This window comes from Schistosoma haematobium, chromosome 5 (genome assembly GCF_000699445.3).
Source record: "Schistosoma haematobium chromosome 5, whole genome shotgun sequence".
Taxonomy (NCBI): Eukaryota; Metazoa; Platyhelminthes; class Trematoda; order Strigeidida; family Schistosomatidae; genus Schistosoma; species Schistosoma haematobium.
In genome coordinates this window covers 17,789,134-17,807,901 of record NC_067200.1, presented here as the reverse complement: position 1 = coordinate 17,807,901, position 18,768 = coordinate 17,789,134, and the positions used below count along the sequence as shown (strand labels likewise).

Here is an 18,768-nt window from a genome sequence, read left to right as displayed (position 1 = left end):
AACTACTTAATTTGTGGCTATTACCATAATTTGTCTTTGGTAGATTTTAAATGCAAAGATGAATCAGTCTAAATAAATACAAAGAAGTAGATGGATAGTGGTTACTAAGGTTACTTAAGTTTGTATTTTATAATCATTAAATAAAATAATATCTTGTTATATATATATATATATATATATATATATATATATATATATATATATATATATATATATATATATATATATATATATATATTGTAATTCACAATCGGTTAATGAATAATTGATCAATCACCAACGATTTCAACTTGGGTGCGACATTTAGGGACATTTTGATTTATGAACTATTCTCCAGGGTAATAGTTTTTTTGTTTGTTTGTTTTTTTAGTTGGTTGATTGTTGGAAAATACGCAAGAATCATGTTGTTAACCATATCAGAAAAAAAAGAAGGTATCTTGTCACCCCTTTCTCCAATTAACGAAGCCATTTTTGCGCAACATTTAAAATCAACCAATTAAAATGATGAATTTGTAAATTGGTAATTTATTAAATTAACCAATCAGAATTAAGATGAAGCGAGTGAGAGAGAGAGAGTGAGAAAGCGAGAGAGAGAGAGAGAGTAAAAAGTGGAAATTTATTTTTTGTTTAAAAAAAAATATTCAAATATATGAAATTATTTTCATAACAAAACATCTTCATTGAATGATCTTCATTGTTATTTAATATAAAACAATACACTAAACTAATTGAATGTCACGTAAACGACCATCATTTATGGTACATGATTTATTAAGGGAAAGTGAAGTCACATTGAAACATTGGCAACATGAAGAGATTTTCAATTTTCCAACTAAAAAAAAAGTTTTATTAGATGATAACAATGATGATGGTGATAATAATGTTGATGGGGATGATGATGGTGATGATGATGATGATGATGATGATGATAACGATGATGATGATGATGATGATATCAGTCATAATATGGAAGAGATTGACAACTTCTCTAAATTGTATAGTAATAAGATAAATTTTATTAATCAACAGTATAAATCTCATCATTCCAGTTTATTTAATGTATACACAAGTAATTGGGATAATTGTTTGTTTAGTGTAAAACATACAATACCATTGGATAAAGAAGGTTAGTTCAATGATATTTAAAAGTGATCTTATTTTATGAAATTATTAAAAGAATATGAAAATTGTATTTAATAATTATAAAATGATATACACTTTTCAGCATAGAGTTGTGGAAATTACTAAGTTTTTGACTAAGATCATGAACTGATTGATATTAGACCACTATTGAAAACCTGGAAGCACTAGACGGCCGTTTCTTCCTATTGTGGGACTCCTCAGAATTGTGCATCCACGATCCCATATGGGTGATTCGAACAGGTATCTACCTCTGTACAATGGAAGATGATCGCGCAATTTCGCTGATCGGTTGAAGTTAGATATTAACATCATTGGATGCCAGCTGGCTCGGTGGTCTAGAAGTTACGCGTTGGTGCGCGAGACTGACAGGTCCTGGGTTTGAATCCTGCGGGTCGGATCGTGGATGCGTACTTCCGAGGGGTCTCATAATAGGATGAGACGGTCGTCTAGTGCTTCCAGGTTTTCAATAGTGGTCTAACATCAATCAGTTCATGATCTCAATGAAAAACTTAATAATCTCAGATCTCATTTGACTAATTTGATGAGGATTTCTTGATATAAGGTGAAACTCGTTTAACTAATATCTTAACTCTACTGGTAATTCTTCATGACATCTATCCTATGAACAGAATCTAGGTGTATTCTTAATAAATCAACTATTTTTTCCCATTTTTGGAATACTTTTCATCACTTCTAAAAATTATTTACCCAAGTTTATTGATTGTGTTTTTAAAACTATTGGATGCATTTAGTTACTCACTTACTTACGCATGTTACTCTCAATGGGGCATAAGCCGCCCACCATCATTCTCCAACACACTCTGTCCTCGACCTTTCTTTCTAATTCTATCCAGTTGATGTTCATTCTCCTCATGACTAACTCCATTTCCCGGCGTAATGCTTTCCCTGGTTTCTCTCTCCCCCTTTGGTCTTGTGGATTCCATGTGAGGGCTTGCCTTATAACACAGTTAGGTGCTTTCCTAAATGTGTCCTATCCACTTCCAGCACTTCCTGAATTTTTCCTCCACTGGAATTTGGTTTGTTCTCTCCCTCAGTAGGTTGTTGCTGATAGTGTCTTGTCAACGGATTGGAAGTATTTTGTGAAGATAACTGTTAATAAACAGTTGTATCTTTTGGATGATGACTTTCGTAGTTCTTGAAGTTTGCACCCGATACAGTATAATTGTGTTGACATTTGTATTGAAAATTCTGAGTTTGGTGTTGGTTGACAGTTGTTTTTAGTTCCGTGATGCATATAGTAGTCATAATGTAATTAGAACATATTTCAATAAAGAACTTTTGCAATTGATCATCATATTTTGAGAATATCATACCTTCAACCACTTCTGTCATTGTTTGTTCTTATGTTAAAATGTATGTAATTGAATTGGATTTCATTTTTGATACTAAATTTTAATTACGATGTTTGAATGAACATTTTAGTGAAGGCCCGTAATTTTGTCGTCGCTTAGATCAAACGATGTTATTGAAAGGGCTCTCCACTTATAGTGGCCCGTGGATCTGACTCCATTTAGATCGTAATGATGATTATTGTTGAAATATATATATATCACCTATCCTCGTATATGATCATCGACTTTAATCGCGTTAGTCAATAATGGAATTACATAAGTCGACTAACGAGCGAATGAAATAGAGCAAAGCAAAACAACGCACAGTGGAGATGGCTGGTAAGCCAACTCCATTTCTAGCCAGGCGTTACGCAATATTTATAGGCAGATAAAAGTAAACTACAGAAATGTAATGAGTCATGGGATATGAAATGTACACACATATACGCTCATATAAAAACAGTCAAGACTGATAACCGAATAATTGACAAGGTCAACACATATGACTCAAGTAGAATGAATAGATTGGTTTGTCCAAAAACTAGAATAAGGATATATTATGGGCTTGAAATAATGACTGACACTACAACATCATCCAACTGATAGTATTTGAAAAACAAGCAACATTTTTACCATTTCAATTCACGAGCCGATCTAATCGGGATCACCATGGGAAAACTGGAAGCATTGGACAGCAGTTTCGTCATAGTATAACACACCTCAATAGTGCACATTCACAATACCACACATCGGACTAGAATTCAGGATCTTCAACCTTATCAGTGAACACTTTACCAGTGAACACTTTACACTGAGCCGTCATTCAACAGTGTTCATGTATAACTTCAATCGATCCATGATCCTGTTCAACATTTCATCCATTGAGTGAGGTGGATAACTGACTCCTACTCGACACGGACTGGACTCCATTGGTTACACCTTCTCACTAGAACTGTAGGAAATCCATCTCGAAGCTAATCACTAGTGAGTACATGATGATTATCATCAGAATGTGGATTTATGGAGATTGTAGCAATTTCAAGATTCAATTCACGAGTCAATCTAAGCTAGACCACCATCGAAAGCCTGAAAGCATTGAACGGCCATTTCATTCTTGTACTGGACTCCCCTGCAGTGTGCATCCACCATCCTATTTTCGTAACAAATAATAACGATATCATGGACATCCCTACTGAAGTACTTTGTATTCTTTCTTCTTGAGATTACGTATGAACATATCAGGTGAGATGAATTTCTATGTTGACTCTTGTTACCACTTGATAAGTTTGTTACAGAACTTAGTTGCTGAGCTTAAATAAAAGTTATAGTTATACATCTTTTACAATGATAATTGGTTTCAGAATATTATCTAACCAATGAGACATTTTACATTGAATTAAATTTATCTTTGATAATGTAGGACTTGAAAGGATGATTGCTTTGTGTATACTTTGTGAAAATACTGCAAAACTAAAAGGAATCATCCAGTATCCTGAGATTTTAATGAATTGGACTATCGCGAAGTCTGTTCCAAAGTTCTTAGAGTTATCTGTTAATTCTAATTTTGAAATTTGAGACAAGTAAACATTTCGAACTGATGATGAAAATACTTAAACCCTGATTTAGTTTGATTTGTAAGATTTTATCAATTTGATGGTGGTTGGAGGCAGTTGATGAAAGTCCTAGAACTAAATTTCTAAATAGTTGACACTCACTCAAATCTTGAGAAAACTGATTCTTCTTTTGCCTATATGACTTAAAAACCCCGACCGTTGTTGCTACCTTGACGTGGTGGTCGGGCTTGCCTATCGTGATGAAGCAACCGAGCTATACTGACTGGAACAACTGTTCCTCAAGGTCCTACCACGTCAGAAAGGTCGGTTGAAGAGCGGTAAGACTAAAAGCAACAAACCCAAGGTCCGAAGGCGAAGTCATACTGCTGACTGTACAGAGGTGTGACAGCAGTAAGGTGTTTCCTTCAGACAACCAGCATGACAGTGATGCTGTCTTCCCACAAGGAGGGGTGGGGTTAGAAAAGGTCGACTCTAAAAATGCAAACCTCGCCTTATCCCACGGATATCCGTCTCCGGCGGTAAGGTCTCAACAAGTACGGAGCTAACACAAAATTACCCATAAAAAGGTCGTGTGTGACCGACCTCAAGCAGTTGTCTCTTGGGCACTGCGGTCACGCCCCCAGGTCACTAAGACCACCTCTAATCCAATTTCCTTTTCAGGTACCTCCAGAAGAACCCTTCCACGGTGTGGGCGATCGGGAAGTGATAACCGCCCTCATACCTCTAACAGCACTCAAGACCACTGTATTCATGATCAACCTGACTGACTGATGACTTGAAAACATAATGCACTCAATGTTAAGTTGCATAGACCAATAGCCGCATCACAGCTTAGTTGACATGATATATGTATATAAACTTTTTCGATTATGTGCTCAATATATCTTTCGTAAGACATTAAGTACATGGAGAAATCTTTGAGTTTATCTTTCTTTTGTGAAATTTTGAATAGTTACCTATAACATTACCAATCAATACTTCATTCATCTATCTTCAGAGGTGAAAAAACAAAGGAAGTCGAAGAATTCTTCATGTACTTCTTTTCTTATGAAGTATATTTTATTTTGTATTCACGAAGAAGTCAAGAATTGTTGTTGTCATTCATGAATACATGTAGTATTGTCGGCTATGAGATCAGTAAACATTCTCTGACGTTTAAATTTCGTATCCGGGTTTCAATTCGTCTGATACAGATGAAATTTAATTGATTAGTGTCATTCAAGGAACTAATGACAATAGAAATCAATTTATAGACATTATTCAGAAAAAAATTAATTCTAATCGATATTTTCACTATTCAATCAACATGAAGTAACTATCTAGTTTAATGAAAGGAGATTCTTTCTTAAGACAAAAGTTAATTAACAATCCATATTATCCAAGTTTTTGATGGTTGGTTTTGTTTTCGAGAATATTTCCATTAGGTGATCCATTATTATCTTCTGAACATACCCAAAAATGACACTTTATTAGATGTCAGGTAAAACATCAATATCTGTTATGTCATAACAGATATTTTCAACAGTTGTTAAGAGATAAAGGGGACTTCAGTTGTATACCATCCACTGAAAACAAATTGTCAGGCAGTTATACATAATAGGGATTACAAAAGGATATACATATAGAATATTAGATCTTGTTGATCATTTCAGAATCATTTTATTTTGATGAGATACTGAAGCTGGATTGATCTTCATAAATTTTATGATTAGCCCCTTTTGGTACTAATCAACATATGCTCACTAGTGACAGGCTTCAAGAGGTATTTCCTGGAGTTCTAGGGAGAAACTGTGCCTAGTGGAGTTCAACCTGGTCTGTTGTGAGATAATAACTCATTGAAGGCAATGGTGGACGGTGGTGCAGTCTCGTAGATTGGTTGGAGTTAAACATTAACATCGTTATATACTGTCTCGGTGGTCTAGAAGTTTGGCGCTCGCTCACGAGACTGATAGGTCCCGGGTTGGGATCTCGCGAGGCGTGATGGTGGATACGCACTGCCGAGGAGTCCCACAATTGAAAGAAACGACCGTCCAATGCTTCCAAGTTTTCCATCGTGGTCTAGCTTCAATTGATTCATGATCCCAACTATTGAAATCTGATATTTGCTGATTTACATGAAGAAAGTCTAGTGGCTTCTATTTTCTTGTAATATAGTATGGTTATTGCACCACATACTAATATCAGTTGTCACTTAATTTCCAACCAACTTCTCAGCAATTAGTCACCGAACAGTGTGTGTATAGGACAATGGAATAATGGGTTATACCTATTTTCATTTGTTATCATGGTGATTAGAGAGATAAGCCTAAATTATCCACACGTCATAAGAGCATATTAGTCTAATTAAAATATCACATTTGACTTTTAAATAAGCGTAACATTATTATACAAATAAACTATTTAATAGTTGAATTCATGAGTTAGATCACCATTGAAAACTTGGAAGCACTGGACGGCCATTTCATCCTAGTATGGGATTCCTCAGAAGTGTACATCAACATGAACTATTATCAATCGATATTTAGAGTACGCTCACTTATTAAAAAACCAACTGTATATTCTTTGTAATAAATGGTCAGTAAATCATTTTCATGTCTAACCAGTGAAATTTCTAAAAATCTCCACAAAAACCATTTTGAAAATAATAATCACCTGCTCACTAGTGACTGACTTCAGAAGACACTCCTGGAGTTCTAGTGAGTTGTTACCAGTGGAGTTCAACCAGGTCTGTTGACATATCAACTGACTGAAGACAATGGTGTACGGTGGCGCACCTTCATGGATTGGTTGAAGTTATACATTAACAGTGTTGGATGCCGGCTCAGTGGTCTTTGTTGGTTAAGCGCCTGACGCGAGACTGATAGGTCCTGGGTTCGAATCTCGGGGGGTGCGGGATCATGGATGCGCACTGCTGAGGAGTCCCATACTAGGACGAAACGGCCGTCCAGTGCTCACAGGTTTTCCATGGTGGTCTAGCTTCAAATGACTCATGATTTCAACTAGTAAACTTATCCAGTCCATTCTTGAACTGTTGATAACAGCTAGAGAAATACAATATAGAAAATGTCAAATTTTCTTGAGGTATTTAGAAAATTAATTTCACTTGTAAACGTCTACATACCCTTTGTTTACTGTTTACAATAACTAACTTTCAAAAAAGAGTTTCTTCCATAGTTCATCTGTTTTCAACGGAATTCAATTAACGAAGAGTTTGAAATATTAGGTCATGATAACAATGTTAATATCTGAAGTGTCATATGTGTCAGAGCTGATCATTTCTCCATTCAATGACATGAATCTATATTTTATCAGTATGGGGTTGTAAAGATCGTTAAGCTTTTGATTAAGATCATGAATCGATTAATCTGGGATCACCAGTGAAAACTTAGAAGCATTGAACAGACGTTACGTCCTAGTATGGGACTCTTCAGTAGTACGCACTCACGATCTCACACAGGGGATTCGAACCCAGGACCTTGTTACGACACATTCTAAGAAGGATAGGTTAAGCCCTAATGAAATAATGCATAAACCATTTTAGAATTTAATCACTTAGATAAATATTCATAACATGTGATAGATTCTTTAAAATTGGCTTTTCAATCAATTCAATAATTAATGTTTTCTCAATACTTTCATTTATACTACTGATGAATAACAAAATAGATAAATCTTACTTATCATTGTTTGTTTGTATTAAATAAAAGAACATTCCATTACAATTGGTAGGTAGAATGCTGTAGATTTTCCCATCCCATCTCACATGTCAAACCATTTCATTGTCTCTGTGTTGTTGTTTTTTTCTTCTCTTGTTGTCGTTGTTGTTAGAATGTCGATTGTTAGTGTTTTGTTGACTCTGTGTTACTTTAATTATTCATGAATTGATGATGACTCTCCATGTAGGTAGTATTTGTATACTTTATGATTGTTGTTGTTGTTGTCGTTGTCATTGTATTCCAGCTTATGTGTATGTGTGTGTGTACAGTACAGTGAGGAAGCCAGAATAATCTAGTGTGAATTATTGAATAGTGACTTAATTTAATATACATAATGATAATGTATTAAAATTTAACAAGCTGTTTTAAAATGAAAGTGAAAGAAAAAAAACAACAACTGATGATTTGATCATAGCAATGGAACTATTCACATTTGAAATACTCTATAACTTATAGGGAATTTGATTTGATTTAACCATACAACAGTTTGTTCAATGAAATTGAATTGAAACATTGAAAAACACGAAGTTCAGCCAAGGGATCTCTTTTTCAACGAATTTGAAGCTAGACCACCATGGAAAACCTGGAAGCACTAGACGGCCATTTCGTCGTAGAATGGGACTCCTCAGCAGTGCGCATCCACGATCTCACACCCCGCGAGATTCGAACCCTGGACCTACCAGTCTCGCGCCAAGCTCTTAATCAACTGTTAAAGTACTAGTTCCGTGAGGAAATGTGAACAAGAAATAACCAAGATGATGTAATAGAAAGATTATAATACTAGATTAAGTAATACGATATTCAAGTATGGAATACCTAACTGCTTTCCTCTTACCCTTGTAGAACCACACTGGGATATGTTGCCGTATTTGAGTTGAAAGTGAGCGCTGGCTACGGCCAATGTATCTTGCTCCACAAGAGCAGGTGAACTGCTAGACGTTCAAATGGGGAAGCTAATCTGTTATAGATACAGAAAACAATTTCCTACTGCTGAACGTTTTTCGCAGTTTCGCTGCAATAAATGTTCTATTATTCCCTATCGTTAAACGAATTTTTGATTACATCAGATGTTCCGTCACCTTTAAATTATAAACTTATATAAAGGTTTTTCTTTGGAACGGAACAACTAGATTCCTTGTTACAACTACTCCTTGTCATATTCTTATCTATGAAGCGGTCTGGATCAACATTTTCATATACATACGATTGTACAGCTTGATAATAAATTGGTTGAAAAAAGATCCCTTCGTTGAACTTCGTGTTATTAATGTTTAAATGGGAATTATCTGTTAATTGAAGAGATTAATTTTAACGTTATTCTTAATCTATCAGGTAATAAATGGACACTTATGGTGTGTAATATGGTTGACATGTTGTTCTTTTTCTTTTGAATTTCTATGATTGGGATAGTTTAACTGAAATTCTGTTTGCTTTATTCTAATATAAGGTAACATTACCAAATGATGGAAATGAAATAAACTTCAGTTCGATTCACGAGTTAATCTGAGCTAGGCCAATATTGAAAATTTGACTAGTGAATTGGACCTTGAAATTGCTACAATCTCCATAAATCCACATTCTGATGATAATCATCATGTACTCACTAGTGATTAGCTTCGAGATGGATTTCCTACAGTTCTAGTGAGAAGGTGTAACCAATGGAGTCCAGTCCGTGTCGAGTAGGAGTCAGTTATCCACCTCACTCAATGGATGAAATGTTGAACAGGATCATGGATCGATTGAAGTTATACATGAACACTGTTGAATGACGGCTCAGTGTAAAGTGTTCACTGGTAAAGTGTTCACTGATAAGGTTGAAGATCCTGAATTCTAGTCCGATGTGTGGTATTGTGAATGTGCACTATTGAGGTGTGTTATACTATGACGAAACTGCTGTCCAATGCTTCCAGATTTCCCATGATGGTTTAGCTTAGATAGGCTCATGAAATAAACTTTGGGAATACTTCAATCTCCACAAATCCCTATTCTGTTAAACAAATATTAATTAAAATATCCAAAGAAATCATAAAATTCAAATCCTTCTTAAACCGTTATTAATTATTCATACCGTACATGATACATAAACATGATAGATGAAGATGGATATTCAATGTGAACTATTGAAAAACTTCAATGTAATGGATGTACATTGGATGATGATCAACATTATCGATTGCCTTACATTATAGTGGTAGTCTAATGCTTATTGATAAATAGTTAACTTAATTGTTAATCAAAGTAATTAGTCTTTAAGTTAAACTTTAATTAGTGTTTATTGGTTAGTTGAAGTATTTCACTATCTTAAAGTATTCCTAGAATAATCAATACTAACCGCATAGGGTTGTGGTGATTGTTGAGTTTTTAATTGTGATCATGAACCGATCGATGTTAAACCACTGACCACGGTTGTTCAGTGCTTCTAGGTTTTCAATGATAGCCTAACATCGATCGGTTCATGATCTGGATATCTGATATTTTGTGACTAAATGTTAGTTATTTCTTTAGAGTAAATCAATAACCGAAACAAAATTAACACAATTCCTTTTTTTTTATTGGTTGTTTGAATCTTCCCATTGATGTTTAGAACTGCAATTGATCAGTTTCTTATAGGCATATGTTGATCCTGTACGGATTGCGTCGATACTGTCTTTAGTCACAGGCATTATAAGGAGGTACGTCCAGTGGGCGAGTTCAAAATAGGATAAAACGTGCATCCTGAATTCCACTGCTAACCACCATTGTCTCTGTTTAAAATTAACACAAGCTTGAATAGTACAAGGGAAACAAATCAGAATAAAAAAATATCATTTAAAATTAACATTTTAATCTAGAAAGTCACCTTAGTGTATTTTTAGCAAGTTTATTATCCACGGGATGGGGTTGCTGACCCTGTTCCCAATCTTCATCCTTTACCCGGACCGTGGACCGGCAATAATCTTAGAAGAGCTATAGAGTTCAGTGAAGAGGGCTAATGGGCAGTCTATGCTCCTCCACGAACGGTAACATGCATAATTAAGTAAGTAAGTCACTCTAGGTAGTATAACAAACTACTTAGTCTGTTTTGAAACTTCATAAAATAAACTCTGAACACAATTTCAATTTAGTCAACTAAATTCTAAATTAACTTGGTATTTTTTATGAATTTCATATTTCATTTATTCACCTATAAATTTCAACTTAATAACTCATGTAACACATTGGAAAATCTTATTTGACACTTTAATAAATACGTCTTCGTGGTTTGGTTGAAGTTAAACATACCAGATCAGTGATCTAAAAGTTAAGCGTCCTCACGTGAGATCGCTAGGTCCTGGGTTCGAACCGCGTGGGGCGTGGTCGTGGATGCGCCGAAACGGCCATCTAGTGTTTCCAGGTTTACCATAATGGTCTAGCTTCAATTGACTCATGATCTCAACTATTAAAATTACCATCATATCCACAAAATCTCTTCTGATACTAATCAACATATGCTCACTAGTGACAGGCTTCAAGAGGTATTTCCTAGAGTTCTAATGAGAAGCTGTGACTAGTGGAGTTCAACCGGGTCTATTATGAGAGAGTAACTCATTGAATACAATGGTGAACGGTGGTACAACTTCGCGGACTAGTTGAAGTTAGATCACTAAGCTAGCATCCAATGGTATTAATCTTTGGAGGGTCCTGAGTTCGAATCTCATGAGGTGGGCTCATGGAATCGCACTGCCGAGGAGTCCAACACTAGGACGAAACGGCCGTCCAATACTTCGAAGTGTTCCATGATGACTCATGAAATTCCTTCTTTTTTCTTTTCTTTTATTCATATAAGATCTATTGAATAATGAAAATGAAAAGGCTAATCATTCCAATTCAATGTATTTAACAACATCATCGACATCATCATCATCAGCATCGTCATCAGTAATGACAACAAAATTTAATAAAACGAATGATCATGAAATTTTATTTTATCATGATAATATCAATAAAAAATTAATGAAAAAATCAAGAAAAGCAAGAACTGCATTTACAGATTATCAATTAACTGAATTAGAACAAAGTTTTGATCGTCAAAAATATTTAGCTGTACAAGATCGAATGGAATTAGCAAGTAAATTAAGTTTATCAGATAGACAAGTTAAAACATGGTATCAGAATAGAAGGTAAATACATATTATTATTATTATTATTATTATTATTATTATTATTATTATTACTAATATTACTATTACTATTATTATTATTGCTATTACTATTATTACCATTATTATTACTAGGATCATTACTGTTAGTATTATTATTACTGTTATCATTATTACAGTTATTGTTACCATTATTACCGCTACCATTATTATTATCATTGTTATTGCTATTATTATTACTAATAATATTACCAATATTGCTATTACTATCAATACTATTGTTAATACTAATATTACTGTTATTGTTACTGGGATCATTACCATTAGTATTATTATTACTATATCATTATTACTATTATCATCACTAATATTATTACTGTTGTCATTATTATAACCATTATTATTACCAATATGATTTGTAATATTACTTTTGCTATTAATACTACTATTATCATTATTACTTACCTACGCCTGCTACTCCTAATGGGAGCATAGGCCGTCGACCAGCATTCTCCAACACACTCTGTTCTGAGCCTTCTTTTCCAGTTCCATCCAATTCTTGTTCATTTTTTTCATGTATATCTCCATTTCTCGGCGTAATGTGTTCTTTGGTCTTCCTCTTTTCCTTTAACCTTGAGGATTTCATGTGAGGGCGCAGTTGGGTGATTTCCTCAATGTGTGTCCTGTCCACTTCCAGCACTTCTTTCTAATTTTCTGCTCCATTGGAGTTTGATTTGTTCTCTCCCACAGTAGGATGTTGCTAATAGTGTCCGGACAACGGATCGGAAGTATTTTGCGTAGACAACTGTTAATAAACATTATTACTATTATTATCACTACTATTACTATTAATACTATTGTTATTACTAATATCATCATTATTATTTATATTTTTTCCCTTTATGAACAAGTTCATATGATCATAAATCTAGAAGTAAAGTAAATAGTTCATGAATCATTGAAGATTCGTAAAAGAATATTCACAGTTGTGTAAATTGTGAATTTATAAAACTAGTTAGCATCTTTTAAACAATAAGTTTCAGTTTTGATCCTGGTTCTATAGTTTTTGTCAACTACTTACTGTCAAAGAAAATGTGTCTTCAAGCGATACTGAATAATTCGCCAGATAGTGAAGCACAAACTTACCTACTTACTGTTACGTCTTTGATCTGTCTATCCACTTTTGTGCCGAGGATACTGTGTCTAATCTAGATGTCGATCTTGACGCGATAGGCTGACCAGCTTAACCTTGAGGCTAGTATGAGTGAGTTCCAAGTGGGTAACAGAGACGAAAACTATTTTATCATCTGATTGGCGAGTGAGAGAAAACAAGTCAACTGGAACACTACTCGATTAATTTCCTATTCCCATCTGGTTCCCGATTTCAGATTAGTGTAAAAGATACATGAACAAATAGATGACTAACCCGTCCATAACGTAGAATAATTAGGAAAATACAATTATGTTCAAGGCTAGGAATTAGAGTAGAAAATATAGTACAAATTATTATGTTTACATTACAATAGCTTTGGAACATAAGGACTATGTCAGTGAATCATACATCAAACGAAAGCTTATGATCTGTAGAATAGACTAGAGACAAAAATAAATGTTACTGTTTTACAAGCTTTGAATTAAATCAAATAACGTCTCCAAAAATAGCTTCCGTAGTTTGTCAAGACTTCTTGTTTCTCTCTTCACATCACTTACTTACGCCTGTTATCCCTCGTGGAAGAGAATAGGCCGCCCACCAGTACTCTCCATCCAATCCTGTCCTTGGCAATCCTTTCAAGCTCTTTCCAGTTGTTATTCATCCTTTTCATATCTGCTTCTATTTCCTGACGTAATGTGTTCTATGACCTCCCTCTTTTCCGCTTCCCTTCAGGACTCCAAGTTAGGGCTTGCCTCGTGATGCAGTTTGATGATTTGCCTAATGTATGTCCTATCCATTTCCATCGTCTTTTCCTAATTTCTTCTTCAGCTGGAAGCTGGTTTGTTCTCTCTCACAGAAGGCTGTTGAGGATGGTATCCGGCCAATGGATGTTGAGTATCTTGCGCAGACAGCTATTTATAAATCTTTGTATCTTCAAGCTTAACAGAGTGAAAAAATAGATTGTAATCTAATATGTATAGTGGCTAGTAATGGAGTTCAGGACGCGTGTTTCGTCCTAGTTGGGAATCGACGGCTGGATTTACCTGTATCTTATAGTTGATGTTCACTCTGGGACTTGATAACATAGGTTAGAAATTTTATATAGAGCTACTGCACTACGTTTGGTATACAATCATTCTTGGCCTGGGGTGATCGCATCTATTCGTATGTGTATACTATGGAAGGTAGGGGTCTCTATCTGTGCATTATGAATATACATGTAATGCATACTTGCGGTAGTTTTACGTTCGATATCGGCGTATTGATTATAACTCATAAGGAACCCTCAAATGTCCTGATACAGCTGAGAGTGGGAAGTATGTTTTTTCTCTCAAAATGCTCTCACATGGCCACGTGTATACAGCCACTGCCAGGGAAGTCCTATTGTAATAGATAGAATGACTGAAGTAGAAAAAAGGCATTATAAACATATTCTGAATCCATAGACTCAGTCTATTCAAATAATATTCCATGGCATTCATAGTAGGTGGTATTTAAAAGGATAGGGAAGGTTAGGCACATTTATTGATGTACTATTAAATGTTTCCCAGACTACATTTTCTAGACATGTCACAATTTCATTGATTATGTCATTTATATATTATAATGAAGGTTTATTTTCAATAAAAACAAATCTTTATCTTAATTATAAACAACAAGTCAAATCACAACGTCAGTAACATAATTGTTCTTGACTTGAAGTTGGCCATATTCAAATTGTATTTACGGCGAGACTAATTTATGGACGACCTTTGAACGAATATTAGGCGGCCTTGAGAAACAGTTACTATGGAGTAAGAATATGTTGTACAAAACCAAGAAAATAAAGTGGATACACTTCTTATACGTAGTTCAAAAACTTGTCAAGGTTAGATGAAGGCTCAGAGGTTCTAAAATCGTAATGCATGGAGTAGAGGAAATCATCCTTATGGCTACAGAATAGTAGGCCTCTGGAGCCATGATAGAGTCTCAAAAACTCTTTCAGCCTCGACCACATAGCTTCAATATTTTTTATGTGCACACCGGTTGATGAGTGCATCAAATGCTACTTGTGGATAACGACATGATGCCCATAACCAAGCCTATGTAGAAGTCTGTATGCTCTCCAAATATCCGTATATATTGTAGTACCTGGCTGCAGCCAGTGTTACGGGTGTTTTATTATCCAGTTCGCAATAATTGTCATAATTTTCCGTAGTTAGCGATTATGTATGCGGTTTTCATCACGAACTGACATCTTATACCTGATTGATTCGTTAACAAATTATAGTCCCGCCGTTTTATTTGTTATAGTCGCTCAATTATCATGTTTTGTACAAAATTCCTTGTGAACCGATCGTACATTAGCATTAAGCACTGAAGTTGTCGCCGTAACCTTGAAATCTCTAAAATGCCTTTGATTGGCTCGTTCATAAATTAGAGTCTTGCCGTATTTACTTTTCTATTCTAATATACAGAATTTCAACCTGTTTTGTTTTTTACCTTCATACAATCATTAATATTATAATTTAGAACAAAATGGAAACGTCAAACAGCTGTTGGTCTTGAATTAATGACAGAAGCTGAAAATTTTGTAGCAATTCAACGTTTAATAGAACAAAGTCCATTTTGGGCATATCATCCAACAGTTAGATATATTTTATCAAATATAGATCTTATTCATAAATCATCATCATCATCATCAACGGTTACAACAACTACATCAACTATAACTACATCAACAACAACAAAACCAATAACAGTTGGAATATCATTAAATAATCATGAAAAAAATTTATCATTTTTCCAAAATCCACCACCACCACCACTACCGCCATTAGCAACAACAACAACAAAAACAGAGACAAATGAGTTGACAACAACAAGTTTAGACGTCGATAATCATCATCAACATCAATATCATCATCACCATCACCATCATCATTATAAACAACACCTTCAGAGCTCCAGGATTATAAATACATTACCAATTACAACAAACTCATTACATAATGACAATAATATTAATATCAAATCATCATTATTATTTATTCCTTCATCAGATAATAGTACTTCATTACATACTAAATCGATTAGTTCGGAACAATTAGAAATAAGAAAGAAATTAATAAATTCATCTAAAAATCAATCAATATCCAATCAAATATTTGATATACAACAATTATGGTCAATCAAATCATCTTTCAATCAATCAATCAATAATGAATGTTCACATCTTCCTACATCATTATCATCATCTGTTACGAGTATTTGTAATTCTTTAATTGAAGGTACTTGAATTATTCAACTGTTGGTATATATATATATATTTCTTAATGGTTACAAAATAAATTTTAGATTGTTTTAAACAGAATGTATTTTATCAGAACTTACTTACTTACTTACTTACTCCTGTTACTCCTCGTGAAGGAACATAGGCCGCTCACCAGCATTCGCCACCCAACCCTGTCCTGGGCAATCCTTTCTAGCTCCGTCCAGTTGTAATTCATCGTTTTCATATCTGCTTTTATTATCCGACGCAATGTGTTCTTTGGCCTTCCTCTTTTTCGCTTCCCTTCAGGATTCCAAGTTAGGGCTTGCCTCGTGATGCAGTTTGGTGATTTGCCTAATGTATGTCCTATCCATTTCCATCGTCTTTTCCTAATTTCTTCTTCAGCTGGAAGCTGATTTGTCCTCTCCCACAGAAGGCTTTTGCTGATGGTATCCGGCCAATGGATGTTGAGTATCTTGCGTAGACAGCTATTTATAAATACTTGCACCTTCTTTATGATGGTTGTTGTAGTTCTCCAAGTTTCAGCTCCATACAGTAGAACTGCCTTGACGTTCGTATTGAAGATTCTCACTTTGATATTGGTTGAAAGTTGTTTTGAGTTCCATATGTTCTTCAGTTGTAGGAATGCGACCCTTGCTTTGCCAATCCTCGCCTTTACGTCTGCATCTGAACCTCCTTGTTAATCGATTATGCTTCCCAGGTATGTGAAGGATTCTACATCTTTCAGAGTTTCGCCATCAAGAGTGACTGGATTGCTGTTCTCCGTGTTATATTTAAGGACCTTGGTTTTCCCTTTGTGTATGCTGAGGCCTACTGATGCAGAGACTGCTGCGACACTGGCTGTCTTCATCTGCATCTGTTCGTGTGTACGTGATAGGAGGGCTAGGTCATCTGCGAAGTCCAAATCGTTTAATTGGTTCTGAGCTGTCCATTGTATTCCGTGTTTTCCTTCAGATGTCGAGGTCTTCATAATCCAGTCGACCACCAGAAGAAAGAGGAAGGGGGAGAGTAAACAGCCTTGTCTGACTCCGGTCCTTACTTGGAATGCATCTGTCAGCTGTCCTTCATGCACGACTTTGCATTTTATCAGAAGGGGGGTATTTTGTGGAGATTTTAGTAAATTTATAGTTGAATTCATGAATTAATTGAAGGTAGAACACTATGGAAAGCCTGGAAGTATTGGACGACCGTTTCGTCCTGAGGAGTCTCATACTAGAACGAAATGGCCGTCCAGTGCTTTCAGGTTCTCCATGGTGTTCTAGCTTCAATTTACTCATGAATTCAACTATAGAATGTATTTTAACAACATTTTCTGTTATTCGAAAACATTCCTTAGAATATAAGACCATTTAATGATCCTAAATCCTAAATAGTATCTATGTAATGAATGTAGTAAACGAGAACATACAAATGGGGACAATCAAACGTATGTGAACACACAATTTATAGAATCTCTTAGGAAAATCTAAGAACCATACAGTAAATACTTCGTTTGCAAAATGTCAATCAATCGTCTCAGATTTGATTGTTCTTTCATTTCCACATCAATCATTTTCTGTTCGCGCTCTCTTTTCTTTGATCTTCTTAATCTTCTACCGCCAGACATTTCATTTTCGATGACGATACATACTACTAATATCTGTCGACATCAGTAGCATACACCACAATATGATTAAAAGACGGGAAAGAAAACACTTTTTTTATAATTTTAAGCTATACCTTAAACCCTTGTTCAATTCAAATATAGAAGTGATAGATTTGGAATTGTATGAAAAAGGCAGTACTTATCTGAAGTTACCCTTTCAGTGGACATTGTTTAGTGATTGAAATAATGTGAGGATTCATAAGAATTGATTGAGATCAAAATTGTTTCATTAATACAAATACTAATATGTTGTGCTTTATCAGAAACTCATGATATAGAAGAAGGAAGAAACTTCAGTAATTCTTCATAATGGACAACACTGAAGTTTGAATCAATGATTATCATAGTGGTTAATTATTCTGTGCATATTTTAATAACATATTGTTCAGTCACATTATGTATAACAGAGTTCAGTAAGATTACAAACACACTGTTATCTTAACACTCATTTTGAGGTTAATAAATGTGTATAACATGTAATAATTTATACTGGCTTCTGTGATTATAATCATCATATGGTCACTAGTGACTGTCTCCATGAAGTATTTCTTGGAGTTCTAATGGAAGCAGTGACCAGTGGAGTTCAACCGGGTCTGTTGTGAGATAGTAACTCACTGAAGACAATGGTGGATGTGTCGCTCAATTCCGTGGATTAGTTGAAGTTAGACGCCAACCAACTCATTGGTCTACAAGTTAAGCGCTTGCGCGCTAGACCGAGAGATTCTGGTTTCGAATCCCATGGGTGGAGCCGTGGATGCACACTTCTGAGGAGTCTCATACCAGGGCGAAACGACCA

General features: G+C 35.0%; 1 protein-coding gene across 1 annotated transcript; it reads left to right on the top strand.

The window, feature by feature from the left end:
• The first annotated feature begins 643 nt into the window (after window positions 1-643).
• On the top strand, window positions 644-16,399 carry MS3_00011145 (uncharacterized protein). The gene is made up of 3 exons (XM_051219558.1): window positions 644-1,126; window positions 11,591-11,924; window positions 15,568-16,399. Exons 1-3 carry the CDS (start codon window positions 733-735, stop codon window positions 16,331-16,333), a joined length of 1,494 nt encoding a protein of 497 aa, XP_051065060.1. The 5' UTR covers window positions 644-732; the 3' UTR covers window positions 16,334-16,399.
• The last annotated feature ends 2,369 nt before the right edge of the window (window positions 16,400-18,768 follow it).